The sequence below is a fragment of the Marmota flaviventris genome, chromosome 2, assembly GCF_047511675.1.
Source record: "Marmota flaviventris isolate mMarFla1 chromosome 2, mMarFla1.hap1, whole genome shotgun sequence".
Lineage (NCBI taxonomy): Eukaryota > Metazoa > Chordata > Mammalia > Rodentia > Sciuridae > Marmota > Marmota flaviventris.
The window spans coordinates 201,838,697-201,855,175 of NC_092499.1; the positions used below are offsets into that span (position 1 = coordinate 201,838,697).

At 55.6% G+C, this 16,479-nt stretch overlaps 1 protein-coding gene across 1 annotated transcript in view; it reads right to left on the bottom strand.

The window, feature by feature from the left end:
* The window catches only part of Taf4 (TATA-box binding protein associated factor 4), a 69,009-nt gene that overhangs the window by 23,628 nt on the left and 28,902 nt on the right, over nt 1-16,479 (bottom strand). Inside the window, exons 2-5 of the mRNA XM_027954176.2 lie at nt 4,663-4,829; nt 3,204-3,323; nt 1,044-1,163; nt 117-239 (exon numbers count right to left, since the gene is read on the bottom strand). Coding sequence (XP_027809977.2) covers nt 117-239; nt 1,044-1,163; nt 3,204-3,323; nt 4,663-4,829 — 530 coding nt within the window. The remainder of the gene's footprint in view (nt 1-116; nt 240-1,043; nt 1,164-3,203; nt 3,324-4,662; nt 4,830-16,479) is intronic.

Here is a 16,479-nt window from a genome sequence, read left to right on the forward strand (position 1 = left end):
CAAGCAGGAGATGTCAGAGCACTGGCTTGCGCATGGCAGGCTGGGCAGCACCCGGGCACAGCTGCTCTGTGCTCGTCACACCAACGTGAGGCAAGGGCACTCCCCGCACTCCTTACCAGTAAGTTCTGCACCAGTTCTTTCACGTTAGCTGCTGTCTCTGTGGACTGTTTACCAGATGAAGCCAGTTTTATTAACGTAGACAGAAAATTTTTACATTTCTTCACGTTTTCCATGGTTTCCTGGATTCAAAAAAAAAGAAATAAGGTAAAAACTCAAAGATTTTCACCGTGACCTCTGTTAAGCCAAAACGTGCACACCTGGAAAAGAGAGGTAAACGCTGCCTCTAAGCTGCTTTCAGGGAGGTGAGCTGCCCCTCGGAGCTGCTGCTGGGCACAGCCCCCACAGGCACACGCCTGCCTCGCACTGGCCCAGGAACTCCCTCTAGGAAGGCAACTGAGATGACCAGAGTGAGACAAGAGGAAGCTGCAGGACGTTCACCTTGGTGCTGCTGACCACCGAGAGGGACCGATCCCATCCCTACACAGGTCCCAACTCCAAGGCAGCCACTAAGATCCATGGAAAGTACTCGGCAAAGCAGCACGAGGAAGCAAGGTCTAAGTCACCATGCCAGCTGCCCAAGGTCCAGGTCCAGAGGACACAGACAGCAGGGCTCTTCTACAGCCTGCAGTGCCCTGTGGCCACATGTCATTTTGTCAAACGTGACTGCAGAGGCTTTTGCCATTCCCAGGTCTGTACTGTCTGAAACCTCGAGTGGAAAGACTAGGGCCCTTTCCTGCCACCCCTCAGTGGCCCCTGCCCTCAAGTGCCCCTCATGGAGGCAGAGAGGACAGACAGCAGAGCCTGCCTCACGCTCCTACAGCTGCAGGCCTCCGTGTGCCAGTGCTGCGAGCTGGCAGGAATGGGACTGGGGCCCTCTGCGTCCCAGCCGGCAGTCTGGGACAGAAACCCAGGGCGGCTCAAAGCCCTGCTCTGGCTGGTGAGCAGCAGGTGGCTCTGGGAGAACTGAGGAGAAGCGGTCTTACCGTGGCAGCTGTGGAGGCGCTGGCTGCCCCTGGGACCGTGCGCTGAGGTGCCCCTGCCTGCACAGCTGTGGCCGTCCCGAGTGAAGCTGCCTGGGCAGAGCCGCCCAGGACCAGCTGAGGCTGCAAGAGTCCAAAGCACGAGGTGAGTGCCTCCCATGCCGCCAAAGCCGGTGAAAGATAAGGCTTCCTGCAGAGGGGGGACCCGGACAGCTGAGGGCCATGCCACAGGACGCACGCCTGGAGACCCGCCACGGGAACGCGCTGCCCTCCGGTGTCTAGAACTGGTCAGGACGACGCACCAGTACAAGGCACATGGTGGCAGTATGAATCATCTCGGTGACCACCATGCCCTCCTCAGAGTGGGCAAGAAAGGGGAGCACTCCTCAACTGCAACCTCACACAGCGGCCAGCCACCATGGCAGGCACAGTCCCGGCTCCCCTCGACACCAAGCCCATCTCCCCCGCTCCCCACAAGGGGCCACAGGAATCTGACACTGGTGGTCAGTGCCAGCACACTGCTGGTGGGCAAGGGCACCTCTGCCAGACAAAGGGACACACACCAAGCAAAGGGGAAGCCAGACTTCACATGGCATGACAGCTCCCACCTTGGGCCTCAGATCTCTAACTCCCAAAATTTCTAGTTTACATGAAAAATTGTGATACAAATATTGACTGCTTTTTTTTTTTTAAATCAGTGCTTTTCCAATTTATAAATATAACTGTCACCATCTCATTCCTCCAATTTTTAAAACACTGCTCTTTTCTGAAGACAGAGGGCAGTGCAAGGCTGAGTGTCCAGCGCTGGAGGGCAGGCGAGGCCTCTGTGCAGGCTTCCTCCACAGCAGCAAGGGTGGACTGCCTTCACTCACAGAATCCACCAAACAGCACACTTCACAAAGAAAACGTGCAAGGGCAGACCAGGCAGCCAGCGGGAGAGGGCAGATGCCTGTTGGGACAAGTGACCCATCCCCCCAGCTGGTGCCCGGACAGCCTCCCTCCTTCAATGATCTTGTCTTCACCAAACCCAAGTTGACATCTCAACCAGGAACTTCACTCCGTCTCAGAAACCCACCAGGGAAAGGCAGTGACAAGGACAGGGCAGAAACTCCTCCTGGGAAGCCCCCTGTCCTACTCTGCTCCGCTCAGCTGCTCTTCAGCCTGCACTCCCACAGCCACCAGTGGGAACGAGGGACGGGCTCAGGAGAGACAAAGGGGGCCCGGGGCCAGGCTGCACTAGGACCCCTGCCCCATCCCCCCAGACGGGGAACACTGTAACGGCTGCACTGCTGTGTAGACCACAGGTCAGCGGGCAGGAGCTGCACCCAGCATCAACGCTGCAGGGCCCTATGACTATGGACACCCACAAACACCAGACCAGGAAAGATTCTGAGCCACATGCTCCAGCTGCTCCCACCTGAGTCCCAGAGAGTACTGCCTCCCTACTCAGGTGGCTCCCTGGCCAGGTGGGCCTCCCTGGCCAGACTTTTCCTTGCCTCTGTAACAGGAGCCAGTCTGTCAGAAGCATCAACACACACCACTGGACCAGCAGCAGCAGAGCACTCTCCTCTCCCACAGCCTAAACACTATTTTAAAAACAACCCACTAGGGTTGATGAACATTTCCAGAACTGTGCTGTCATCCTGGCAAAGGCCAGAGCTCACGCACATGGAGGCAGTGCAGCCTGGTAGCTGGCGCACAGCTGGAGCAGACCCTGGCCAGGAGAACAGCAGCAGGTTCAAATGCTCCCTCAGCTCACCTGCAAATGCCTCAGCAGCAGGATGAGAAGAGTGCCCATGTCCCCAGCACGAGGGCACCGTGAGCACCAAGGTGCTGCACAGAGGAGCCGCGCAGCGGACACGCTCTCTGCAAGTACACCTGGCTGGGTCTCAGGCAACTTACTAAGGCCATGGATCTTAGCTTCGGCCTTGTGGGAAGCTTCTCAAGTGCTGTTGGTGTTACATTCCATGCAGCTTTAAAGAAAAATGAACCCTGATCTATTCTGAGTTAGTAGGTAAAGAACAGTCCCTTTCCTCCCAGAGAGCCTTCCTGTTTAAATTCAGCTTGGTATCCAAAATAAAAACTCACAAGGCCTGGTCATTGCAAAGAAAACCCACACTGTGTCCAAGAGCCCCACAGATGTGCCGGGCTGCTGTCTCTTACCTGCACCCCAGGGGAGCGCTGCAGGGTTGCAGTGGGCTGTACCGTCGTCTGGGCCTGAGACACTTGCTTAATTATTGTAGTGGGGGTCACCTGCCGTGCAATGATAGGTGTGCCAGGAGCCTGAAAATAAGTTGTCGTGTAAAACAAGCTAATGTGAAAGTGATTCCACAGCCACCCAATGCACACAAAAACCAATCCTTGACACTAACTGATGCACTCAGGTGGGTCCACAGCGGAGTCACAATGAGCAGTGTAAAAGCTCCTGTCTACAGCTTTCTCACCAAGGCAAAAGCCTATGGTCAACAGCTCTTCTTAGATTCTCCTGAGACACCAGGAGACTCTGACAAGCCTACGTAACGGGACCTCTGCACAAAAGCAACCGTAGGGAAGCCAGCTGTGCACTGCTGTCTCGGGGTGCTGCTGATCCCCACCACAGGGGGTCCTTGTGGCAGCGTGGAGGGGAGGGCCAGGGCAGAGATACCTCCCGGCTGCAGTGAGGTTGGAGAAGAGCTGACAGCTGCAGTAGGACAGTCAGACGGTGGCAGCAGAGCCCACCAGCAAAGCCAAGCCATAAATGCTGTCCAAGAGCTTCTTGCTCAGAGACAGGACACGCTGGCCTGGAAGGTGCCACCCTGCACTATTTCAGATACTGAGGGCCTACATCCATCTGCAGCATGAACACACCCCTGTCTAGGGGACAGGGGCACCCCCCCCCCCAGAGGAGCACGGCCGAGTCACAGAGGAAAGAGCCAGGAACGTCCTCCTTCACTTCATCTGCCAGCCTGCCAACCAGCCTGAATGTGGCCACTGCACCAGGTGGGAGCAGGTAGTAAACGGCATGTGCCCACAGACATTATGGGGATGGACAGGACATCAGGCACTGGGAAGCACACAGCCGGGAACTCGGCTTTCAGCATCAGTGCCCATCCTGCCCACAGCTCAGAGGGCAGATGTGGGGGCAGCCCTGTGAAGCCCACATGCTGCCCCACAAGAGGGGCCTGGACTTGCTCGGCCCTTGCTCTGCTCCATGACTCAGTAGCTGACTGTGGCTCAGCCCTCAACAGTCCCTCGAGCTATGTGCATGCTGATGCCATCTCCACTCTGCGGAGGAGGAAACCAAGGCACCAAAAGGTGAACTGCAAGAGGCAAGGAATAAGGGCCAAGGACCAGTCCGGCAGATGACCCTGAGTAACCCACTCTAACCCCACTCAGTCAGCTGTGCTGAGCTCAGTTTGCAGGAGTGGGTTTTTCTGAGCCAGCACAGCCCTGGGCTAGGAAGAAGGTGGTGCCAACCCAGGCCCCACCTGATGGTGGGTCAGAAGGCATCCACACGTTTTGGTGCCCACTGGCACAGAACACCTGACCTGTGGCACGGCCTCCTCAGCATGCATGGTGGCATGGAGCAGGGCAGGGGCAGGCTGAGCCTGGGACAGCCACTCAGCAGGCCTCATGTACTCACCTGTACGGTGGAGATCTGGACGGGAGGGGCACTTGTGGGGGCCACAGGGCGGGGCGCCATGGTGCTCTGAGGCTGGGCTTGGGCGTGGGCCTGGGCCTGCATTTGGGCCAGGGCCTGCTGAGGAATCATTAACAACTGCCCATTCTCGCTCCGCACAAGGACCATTCCTGGGGACAGAGGAGACTGCGCATCAGGAAACGCTCCTCAGCCCTGTGCAAAGGACACCCCTCACAAGGGTCTGCAAAGGAACACACATGCAGGTTCCAGCAGGGTGGAGTCAGGACAGACTGTCGGAGGTGCTAGAAGAACCTGAGAGCCTGCCTTAACACAGCAGCCAGGTGGCACAGCCACACCGTCCGCCCCAGCAGCCACCTGCTCTGCAGATGCCAAAGCCTGCACAAGCACGCACCCTCCACCGTGCGGGGTGCACCCGCCTCTGCCACTGTCCTGAGCCAGCCAGTGTCACAGCTCTGCTTCTGCCTCAAAGGAAGGGCCAGCTCTGTTGGTACCTCAAGCCCACATCCTTGGGACACTCTGCTCCATCCACCTCGCAACCCACCTCTGTCTGAGGCACTGAAGTATGCCTGCTGTGCCAGGGGTCCTGCCCCTGCCAGCTGTGGGTGCCTGGCTGCACCTACAGGACACGACTATTGCTGCAGTCCTGCCAAGTTTCCCCAACCTGTGTCCTAGGACATTCGAACAAAGCAGAAGAGAGAGAGCAGGGTCCACTGCTCTGGGTAGGCACACTGCTCTGGGGAGGTGTGGGCAGTACTGTTCTTTCGCAGTTGACCTGGGACACCCACAAGCCACAGGCAGGACAGGAAGAACCCCTCGCCCTTCAAGGCTCTTCAGCTAAATCTTAGGAAAGCAGCAAATCCCACCAGTCAGGTTGGGCAGTAATTATAGCCTCAAAGCAGCAACCAGTGACGTCGTAAGTGCATCTGAAACGGAAACACAACCAGTGTTCACATTTACTCTCCTACTACAGGTTGCCTCTGAGCTTCAGGAAAATACTGGCATCCTTGCATGGCCCAGCTGGAAAACAGGGAAGTGAGGGCAATGGACCAAGACAGAGGTGCAACCCCCGCAGGCCAGGCCTCTCCCATGGGAAACCAGAACCCAGCCGCCTCGGTGCTAGAAGAGCTTTGACACTGCGGGGTCTCTCCTGGGCTCACCTCTAGAGTCCTGACCCAAAAAGCCACACTTGATGCTATTAAGAGAGCGTCCCTCCAAACATCCCTTTGAAATAAACCATGCTGAAATCACACAAAGAAGCCTGGACCCAGCTGCCGAGACACCCACTCTAGTGCAGCCTCCACCTCAGAGCTCTGGAGGAAAGGCCTGGAGCTCAGGTAGGGAGACCATGTCTCTCCACCTGCTCAGCACCTGAGCAGGGCGCTAAGGCCAGGTGTCCAGCCAGCTGCAAGGTAAGAGATGGTAGGAGTCACAAGGGAGAACAAAACTGTCCAACACAACAAGAGGAGCCTTGGTGAAAGCCACTTGCTGCATCTACCCACCCACTGCAGACCCCCCTCCCGTCCAGCTAGGAGCTCACCAAGCACCGTGGCAAGGCAGCCAAAGAGGGCATCACAACAACCTCGGCTTCAGCTCCAACTTAGAATTCTTAACTGAGCAGTTAGTGAATGAACAGAAGCCCTTTTCCTTAAAAAATTATATCCATGGAAATTCAAAGAAATATTTTAAAACATTGGTGAAATAGCAACAAAGTAAGTGGCATTTTGGATGTCGCCAACTGTCAGCCATGAGATGGGCCTACAGACACGGCCAGCACACTGCAGACACGGCCAGCGTGCCTACAGACAGGACCAGTGTGGCCATGGTTAGGGCAAAGTTGAAGGATGAATCCAAAGTCCTGCCATGTGACTTAAAGCAAGTACCTGTGCCTGTCTCCGGCATTAAAAATATCTGTAACTGAGTCCAAATGTGTAAGCAAAGGGAAGGACGGGTCTGGAAGGCGCCATGCAGACTTTAAAGCCATAGGCCCAACAACCACAGCTGACCCCTGAGGAAGCCCCGTGAGCAGACGTGCAGCTGCTTCCCAGGGCCATCTGAAGTGTCCCCAGTTACAGCACATCACAACCACAACCGTGGGATGACAAGAAGGCAGACACAGCTGTGAAGCGGAGTGGGCGGCCAACAGCTGCATGGAGCACTGTGGCCTGGGTGTGTGGACTCAGGTTCCCACCACTGCTCTCCAACAGACATGCCTGGCACACACTCAAGACCACAGAAACACCCTCGTCTCAGAGTGCAGCGTGGAACAGTAGCCGCCACGTCTGACCTACCAAAGCACTGGTCAGTCCTCCCCACCACTCGCCAGCCGTCTGTACCTGCAGGGCACCCCATGCATACTGTTTGGGAAGAACCAGCCACCATGCACAACTGGCCAGGTGTGGTCCTCGCCTCACTCCAAACAGGGTATCTAGGCCAGCAGGCAGGGGGCTCCCTCAGAGCTCCTAGAGGACAGCCACCTGGCTCTTCAGTCAGACCCCCAATGCAGGCCCTTCCTGCACCTGTGCAAGGGACCAACAGCAAGGAGGACAGCTCTAGCAGACAGCACACAGCTCCACTCATTCAGCCCAAACCAGGGGAAGGTCGAGGCTGGAGCGATACACTCCAGGTCCACCTGAGAGACCTTCAGAGGCCACTTCAGGGCTCATGGGAAGGGGTGTGGTAGGGCCCCCAAAGGTTCCGGGCTCCTGACCTTAATGTACACTCAGCCAACATGGAGAGCAAGAAATGTCACACATCCAGATGGTACCAAAAGAACAATTTGAGATTTCCTTTTTAATGAATTTAGTCTCTCTCAGTATAGAATGGAGTGTTCTTTGTAAAAATTTTGAGAAATGAGAAAAAGTACAAGGAAAACAGGCATCTCCTGGAACGGCCCCCACCCCTGGTCAATACAGCTGGATACTCCCTAGGACCCTCCCTGCATGTGGGTGAGCACAAGCACCCTCTGGGTGACCATGAGGGGACTGAGGCACTGTGGGTATCAGTCTGGTGTTCTCTCTGCTCTGCTCTTGAGCATTTCCACATAATTAAACATTCTTCAGAAACATGACTCTCGTGGCTACAAAACGTGACACAATACAAGATCCACAACTATCCACGACTTCCTTTTTGGTGAAAACGCAAGCTAATTCCCTACTTTTCATCACCTGAACATGCAGATCTTAAACTCAGAGCAAAGCCCTCCACCAGCAGTTTCCAAGGCCACCTGTGCGGAGGCCAGCAACGGGCAGCGGCCTCTCCGGGATGGCCCTCCACATTTCTCCCTTGGTCCCTTCCCAGGCCTACCAACTCTTCCAAGGCCCATGCCCCTACCCACAATCACAGGTCCCAGGAAGAGGGAATGAATCCTGCCCTCCCTAAAGCACTAGATATCAGAAAAGCCCAGTGCTCTACCGACTTGACCGTGTTCCTGATCCCTTCGATCAACCACACTCTTTACCGCATTTTAAACCAAAATGTAGAGCCTCGGAAGCTGCACAACAAACCAGCAGGCATTTCCGGCCTGAGAATATCAGCTTCTACGAACAGGCTTTCACCCACCGTCCACATCACCCAGGTGCCTGGACACAAGCTCTGGATGTAGGGCCTGGAGCCCAGGGCTCCTCCCTGGCCTGCCCACGACAAGGCTCTCACCACCTCGCCACCACGGCTCTTCCAAAGCAGCCACCCTACGCCCAAATGGGAGGGCAACGAGCCAGGGGAGAAGGGGCCCTGGGATGTGGTGAGAGCAACCAGGGAAATGGCCCAGGTCAGAGGGCAAGACTGCTCTCTCCTGCTCCTCAGGACTCCTGGCTGCCATCTCCTGACTTCAAGACAGCCACAGACTGCTCTGCAGAGGTAAGCCAAGCCACAGAGGACAGGCCTTCCTAGTTCAGCCTGTGCCCGCTATTGAACAGTGGGAGCAGGCACGGGGCTGGACCCTGGGGGGCATGTTGGAAGTGCCGGGGCTGCACTGCCACAGTACGCACCAAGAGCTCGGGGCTTCTCAGGCAACCCTCCAGCAAGTGCAGACAGACATCAGCTGCCAAGCTGCAGGACCCCTCCCTGACACCCTCCGCTTTACTGGCCCAGATCCTGTGCAGCAGACCCTCTGTCAGAGCTGACCTGGCAGTGCCCTATGCTGTCCTTTACTCTGGTGGCTTTTGGTAAACACGCCTTTTCATTTTAAGTTATGGAAAAGAAGGTGCCTAACCCTACAGATCCCTGAATGCAGGAACACTGAGGGGCTGCGCAGGCAGACTCCCAGCTCCATCCCCAGCCCTGGACCAGGAGCATGGCATACCCTAGATATGCTCCCCCTCCACCACCCGGCTGGCCCCGGCATGAGGGTGCCCAGGAGAAGCGGTGTGAGCACCAGCCCACCCCTACATGTCACAGCACCCCTACACTCAACTCTGGCTACCTCAGCTGTCCCCTTACTGGCTGTCACATGGCCACCGAATTCCACTTCAACTGACACACTTCTCATCTTCAGAACTTGTATTTGCTTCACTCTCGAATCCCCCTGCACATGACAACATGCTCCAGGTTCTCTTGCCCGTCTTCCATCAGCTCAATGGGGGCCGGTTCTCTGTGGGGCCCACAGCTGCACCAGCAAGTGTCCTGGGATGGCTCTTGCCCAAGCATCGCCAGTGTGGATCTAGCCATGGAGAAGAGCCCCTCAGGGATTCTCAGTGGACACTTCTCCTCCCAAAGCAGGACAGGCTGGAAAACCCAGAGCCTCGGTACCAGCCCTGGCCCACTTGGCAGTAAAACATAGGTACCAAGGGCAAAGCAGAGATCAGCCCCAGCAAGGCCCCCCTACCAGGTATGGCGGCTCCCCAACCCTACGTAGTTTTCTTTGCATTCTAAAAGTTAAACTGCACACTTGAGCTGACACTCATCCAAATTGTCCACCTTTCTGGGCGAGGAAGTGTGAAGGGGGTCTGGTCCCATCTTGCTGCCAGAGTCACCTGCAAGTTAGCTCCCTCTGCAACACAGCCCCACAAGGACCCCAGCAAGGAACCTGCCAACAGCCCCAACACAAATGCAGAGCCCAAGCAACAGAGTGACTAAGTGAGTAAGGATGGCCTCTTCCAAGTCACAAAGAACACCCACGTGGCAGTCCAGACTCACACAATGGCCAGCAGGGCCAAGGTGTGCTCCCAGAAAACATGGGAAGGAGAGGGGAGAACTCAGGAGGGGCGACAAAACCCCAAGATCCTCCTGAGGACCCAACCGTGAGTAGACAGTCTAAAACCCTGGAACGGACTCTTGAAATCAGTAGAAAAGACAGAGGCCAGCAGAGTTCTAGAAAAAGCCCTCACCAAGGTGCTGTCCTGGACGGAGGCCTGCACAGCAGAAGGGCCCAGCCTGCAGGTGGGCAGGGAGCCCACCAGTGGAGCCCTAGCCAGCCACCTGGAGGAAAAGACCCAGACCCCAGCAGACTGTAGCAAGCTCCACTTCAGGCACACCTGGTCTCAAAACAAGCACCTTCTAGAAGTTAAGGCCACTAAGACACGGAAAACTTAGAAAGCAGAAGACAGGACCCAGAAAACATGGGCCAGTCCCCAAAGGAGACAAGAGGAATCTCAGGAGAAGAAGGGACAGGTAAAGGACCAGCCCCACTGGAGGGTAAAGGACCAGCCCCACTGGAGGCCAGCCCAAGACAGGCACCACATTTGTCCTGACACCCAGAAAGCCACAGGACGCGTAGGGGCAGTGCAATCACAGACCCGCCGTAGCTCACCCACACCTCCACTCCCCAAGACCGGCGCACGTCTAGCACAAGTCCAACCTGTACACATGGAAAAAGGAAGAGCCATGACCAAGAGGCAGTGTCACCCAGTGGTGGGGGTGGGTTCAGAGCTGCCATGAAGACAAGAACCCAAGAACGCCAAGGCAATGCAGGGACTGGGCATGGCCTCCCAGGGCCCTCTAGGTCTCGTACTGTCTTAGGGACAACCTGCCCACCCACTGACACACAAGGGGACATCCTGGTACAGTCCTAGTCCTGAAGACACAAGCATAAGAAAAAGGGCCTTGCTGGATGCCTGTTGACTGCAGACATCCTGGGGCGGGGGCTGCAGCACACCACTGGTTTGCCATTATGCCTGCAGCCTCCACCAGGAGCACCCAGGGCAGAGGGTCCCCAGCCCATGGCTCCAGGACCGCCCAGCAGGAGAAACATGGGCCCAGAGAGCACACAATAAAAGGGCCCAGGAGAGAGCAGAAATGACATCCTCTGAGGCCAACAGCGGCAGCAAGCCTAGCCTCTCCCTGTATGGACGTGGAGTGCACCTAAGGCCCAGCCTTTCCCCATGAAAGGGCGGGTTCTGCTTCTCTAAGAGGTATAAGTCAGACAAAGTATAAATGGGCACCTTTCCTTTGAAACTTGCTCACCACTGAACTCATGTGGCCTCAAGAAGGACACACACCACTTGGTGCCAGGTGTGGCACTACTGCATTTTCAAATGCCAAGTGCAGGAAAACACTGACCCGATTCAAGCCCACGTCTGCAGCTCCCTGCGCTCAGCAGAGGCATGGTCAATCTGTGGGCCTCGACTCATCCCGGCCTGGAGGCTACCAACACCACGGCAGGGAAACAGCCTCCACACAGAAAGACATGCTGTCCTGGGTTGGCCCTGCCCAACCACGCTGTGGATGCACAGTCCTGGACCTACAGGCCAGTGCCCTCAGAACAGAGGGTGGCAAGCCAACTCTAAAGCTCGTGCAGAGGTGCACAGCCCGGGGAATTCGAATAATGACCAAGAGGCAGAGTCCAAGCCAGCGGCTCTTCTCTCAAGACGCCTTGGAAAGCAGTAGCCTGGGGGGACCAGTCCAACATCAACACAGCAGCCCCCAGGCAGGTACAGGCCAGAACAGACGACGGTGGAGACAGTCTTCTTAGGCTGGACTGGCTCTGGAGCCATGGGCTGGGGACCCTCTGCCCTGTGTGCTCCTGGTGGAGGCTGCAGGCGTAATGGCAACCCAGTGGTGTCTGCTGTCCACAGGAGCCAGCAAGGCCCTTTCTCTTATGCTTGTGTCTTCAGGAATTAGAGGGACTGTACCAGGACACCATGTGCCAAATGGGTTCCAATGGACCCAAGCCTACAGGCAAAACCTAAGACAAAAACTCCAAGGAGAAAGAAGACAGGCAGAGCTTAGATCACCAGAAGCAGTCCATGGAGAACCAAGGGACCAGCCGGACTGCACCCAACCCAAAGACGCGGGGAGGAAAGTCAAGCCAAGCCAGGACCCTGCAAGCCTCCACCTGACGTGCAGGGCCTCCACCCAGAACATCCACGAAACTCTCAAGCTCCGCAGGAAATAGAAACCCACACAAAGCTGTGGCAACAGACCTCGACAGACAAACGAGGAGATGGCCAGCACCTCTAGTCATCAGGGAGACACAGACTAAATCCACAAGGCTATATGTGGCACATGAACCAAAGTGGCCCACCTCCAAAGAGTCCCTAAACAGCCTCCCCCAACAGGGGATGCAGCCTCCATCCCGGGCAGCTGCCAGGTGAAGGCAAACACACGTTCTCACAAAGTCCCCAGTTAATCACAGCAGTTTTCCGTGGGACAACCAAAAACTGGAAACCCCAAAACAGTCCAACAAGTGAAAAGCCAACTTCCGAGATATCTAAATATTATGGAAAAGTACTCAGAAATAGAAAGGGGTGAGCTATTGATATACACAACACCAAAGGAATCTCAATAATTATGCTGAATGAACACACGGGGGGGGGGGGGGACACAATACAAACAGCACATTCCATTTTATAAACTACACAACATGCACACTCGGCTATGGTACCAGAAAGCAAAGGGGCTGCATGTGGGCCAGAAGGAAGGGTCCCACAGAGGCAGAGGAGTGCCCAGCGAGGGGCTCCTGGGTGTGTGCACAGCCTCAGTCTCACATGCTCCGACATCAAACATGCTCTGTTTACTGCGTATGGACTGCACCCTTGTAAGGCTTGTAACAGGTGCATGTGGCCCTTATCAAGCAAGATGCAGCCACCACCTCAGAAATCACTCAATGCAGTTTTGGTGAACACTAACCACTCCAGTCACCTTCACATGCAAAGCCAGGCACAGGCCACAAGTTGCACCCACCCCACACTTGCCTGTGGCTCAGGAAGCTGAATGTGCAGGCAGCAGTACCAACAGTGCCCTGCTCCCAGAGCCTCGGCACAAGACACTGGCCAGTCTCCGCAAAACAGCACTGCCCCAGCTCTTCTGACAGGAAAAGAGCCCCTGGAATGCCCAGAAGGACACGTGGCCAGACTCGGGCACAGGCCACACAGAATCCTCACTGCAAGAGCCCTGCTCTGGCTCCCACTGTCCACGAAGCTGCAGGGGAGAGGCCATAACCCACATTTACCTCTCTTCTCCCTCCAGAAACTTAACCTTGGCAGGAAAACAAGCCCAACAGGCTGTGTTGGGCTTCTCTCTTAAAAGAGGAGTGGGTAGAGTGCTGGTGTGGGGGTCAAAGGGCCTGGATCCCAGTCTGCACCCCACTGCTGACCCACCAGGTATGGACTCCTGCTTGAGACATGGGGGGCCAGGTTAAATGTCCCTGCATCTTCCTGGCCCCAAGCTCTGGCTCTGGGCTCATCTGGGTGCTGGCAGAGGAGCTGCAAGACCCCTGCTCACTTGGGATTGGCATCACTGAGCCCAACTTCGTGAACGGGTAGCGGCTCCTTTGCAGCAGAGCTAAGCAGCCCTGGACTTGCCCTGCAAATGCCTTTTTATCCACTGGTATACTATTGACTCAACAGGACGGCTCCCCTTAGCCTGGCAGGAGACAACGTTCACAGGAGCTCAACAACGTGGAACCGCATGCAAATCACCACCAAGCTCAAGGACCCTCGTGGCCTTCCGAATGTGGAGGGACTGACAGTCAGGTGTGAACCTGAGCATCCCCTTACACATCTGCAATAAAGACAGGTTGACAACCCAGCTTTGCACCCCCGGGAACCGAACCGCACCTGCAAGTTTGAGGCAGAACCCCACACAGGACGCGAGGGCTGATGAGCCCCTGCAGGGATGATCTCCATGGGGCCTTCCAAATCTGCGTCTATGCAGGCTGTGGACAGGCCCATGAGGATGTGCTGTCACATGTCCTCCTTGTCATGGGAAGGGCAATCTTGGGTTCCTCTTAGCTCTCTGGTGGCTCTTCAGTGACTGTGCTCTTCTAACCATCCATTCTCGACCCTCAGCCCAGCTCCCAGATGCCTCTTCCTCTCTACTCACCCTCCAGGGAACCCTGACCTCCTCATCCCCTATTTCTATGGCCAGCTGAGGACCCGCTGCCTGGCTCCCTCACCATCCGCCTTGTGCCTCCTGCCTGCTGCTGCTGCACACCCAGTTGCCATGTCCCACCTGCCTCAACCTCGGCTTCCTTTGCACCAGGGGCTGCATCTTCCACACAGAACTGACCCTGGGGCAGATCCCAAAGCCCCCCCCCCCCCCCCCCGTTGCAGCAGTGAGCCTCCCACAACCCTCCTGCCCTCCCACAGGCAACCATCAGGATGGCCACGGGGAGGGGGAGCCACTCTGGCCTCCCTCCTAGCTCAGCAGGGCACCATCTCCTGGGCAGCAGCCTCTAGGCCTGTCCTAAGTTTCTCAGGTCTGCAGAACTTAAGTGCCTGGGTGTCTCTGCCTCCTCACCTCAGTGCAAGTGCCCTGAGTGCAAACAAGTGGAAGGAGAACTGACTGAGAAGGTCAAGCATGCCCCCTGCGCCCACAGTGTAAGCACCTCCTGTCTGCCTGCACGCCCCCCACCCACCACAAATCCTTGCCAGTAAACTGTCTTATTTACCTTTCTATCTTCAAGCAAGATAAAATATCTGTGGCAAGCAAATAATTCCCTGCACTGGCTCACTAAAAGGTCACTAACTCCATCTTTGCAAACATCTACATCACGTATTTACTTGACAAGTGCTTACTGCATACCATTTGCAAGCACTGAGCACACACCAGGGAGGCAGTAGACAAGGCTGCCCTGTCAATAAGGAGGACACAGTGGTCAAGGACCACCTTCACTGTTGCTGGTGGGGTATCCCCTCAGAAAGTGGCACAGGTGCTGGTGCTATCAGCCCCCAAATCACCTTCCCAGGCAGGGAATGTATCCCTCTGGACAGGACTCTCCAAGTTGTGAATTCAAATGGGGCCTCTGGGCCAAGTGGCAGCTCCCCATCACCTCCACAGAGCATACTCCACTCCTGCACCCAGGGCTCCCCGAGACCCTAGACCAGCACCTGCTCTGGGCCACAGGCAGTCCTAAGTGGTGCACTCAGAGGCCCACTCACACGGACCCACGCTACACTCAGCCCAGCCTTCTATCTGACAAGACTTCTCTCAATTCTCCTTAAATCTAAGTTAACTTTAAGTGGCTAACATGCTTTGGTAAAATTACTTTAAGATATTATTTAGCCGGGTGCAGGGTGTAGTGGCACATGCCCATAATCCCAGAGGCTCAACAGGCTGAGGCAGGCGGATCGCAAGTTCAAAGCCAGCCTCAGCAACTTAGCGCGGTGCTAAGCAACTCAGTGAGACCTGCCTCTAAAAAAAATACAAAATAGGGCTGGGGATGTGGCTCAGGGGTCCAGTGCCCTCGAGTTCAATCCCCGGTACACGCCCCCCTCAAAAAGATACTATAATGTGTGTGAATATGCTTACCCAAGAAGGTGTGAGGACACATTTCTACCAAGCCAGATCGCTGCAAGCAGAGCCCTGCTGCCAACCACAACCCACAGGTGCCTCTGGGCCCCTAACTGGGCAGTGTCCATGTCAGTTTCTACCCACACCCTCGCACAGGCCCTCCCCACAGTGAGCTAAGCTGCATCTTCAAAACTTCAAGACCACAAAGTACTGTGACTGCCTGAATCTCTGACATCCAACACAGGCTCAAGTTTGGATCCCTAAACATCAATCCCCAATGCTACAGATCGAAACTGCTTGCTGAACTGTTAGAAATTGGTGGGTCTAGGGAAATTGGAAATTCGGCACAGTAAGCACTGGATGCAGGTACTGCTTTGCTCTCTAAAATGCAGGGGTGGTGAAGTGAGGAGGGTGCCCTGCTGGAGACCCCTGGCTGATACCCAGGGCCTTCCCAGGGAACCCTGTGGTCTCAAAAGCCACTAAAGCGTGTGCTCAGCGGGACAATTTTTGAAACAGATTTGCACAAAAACTTCAAAGTTGACAATAATCATACTTGTTTACTTTAAAAACTGGCCAAAACTGCTGGTGACTCTTAAAAAGGGCCAAGCAGCAAGAACGCTCCATCTCACGACATGCAGAGAGCCAAGTTAACATGAGGAGGCGTTTCTACCCAGCAGGCTGGCAGCAAGCCACTTTAATTTCTAATCATCATCACTGCCCAGAGTGGGCACAGGGCACACACTGGAGAGGCAGACTCCACGGCTGGTCCTGGCTGCCACATGGCATCTGACCCTGCTCTGCAGCCTGGCTCTCTTTCCTGCAGAAACACCTGCCCCACGCACAACGCCAGCAACAGAACAAGGAAACCACCTGCCCATCACCATGTGACTGACCAATGGAAGAGAGTCATGCACATGCACCAAACCTCGCTTGACAGGGATAAAGGGTCACACAAACATGCCTAGCAGGACTTAGGCCTCAGAAGAAGGGTGGAGGGGTATGGAAATCAAAGGGATTCACACTTTCAATCTGACTGTACACGATTAACACTCCTTTGCATGAGCATTAACCTACTTCGTAACTTAAAGGAAACAATAAATAATCAACAAGTACTAGGGATGACAGGCTGTG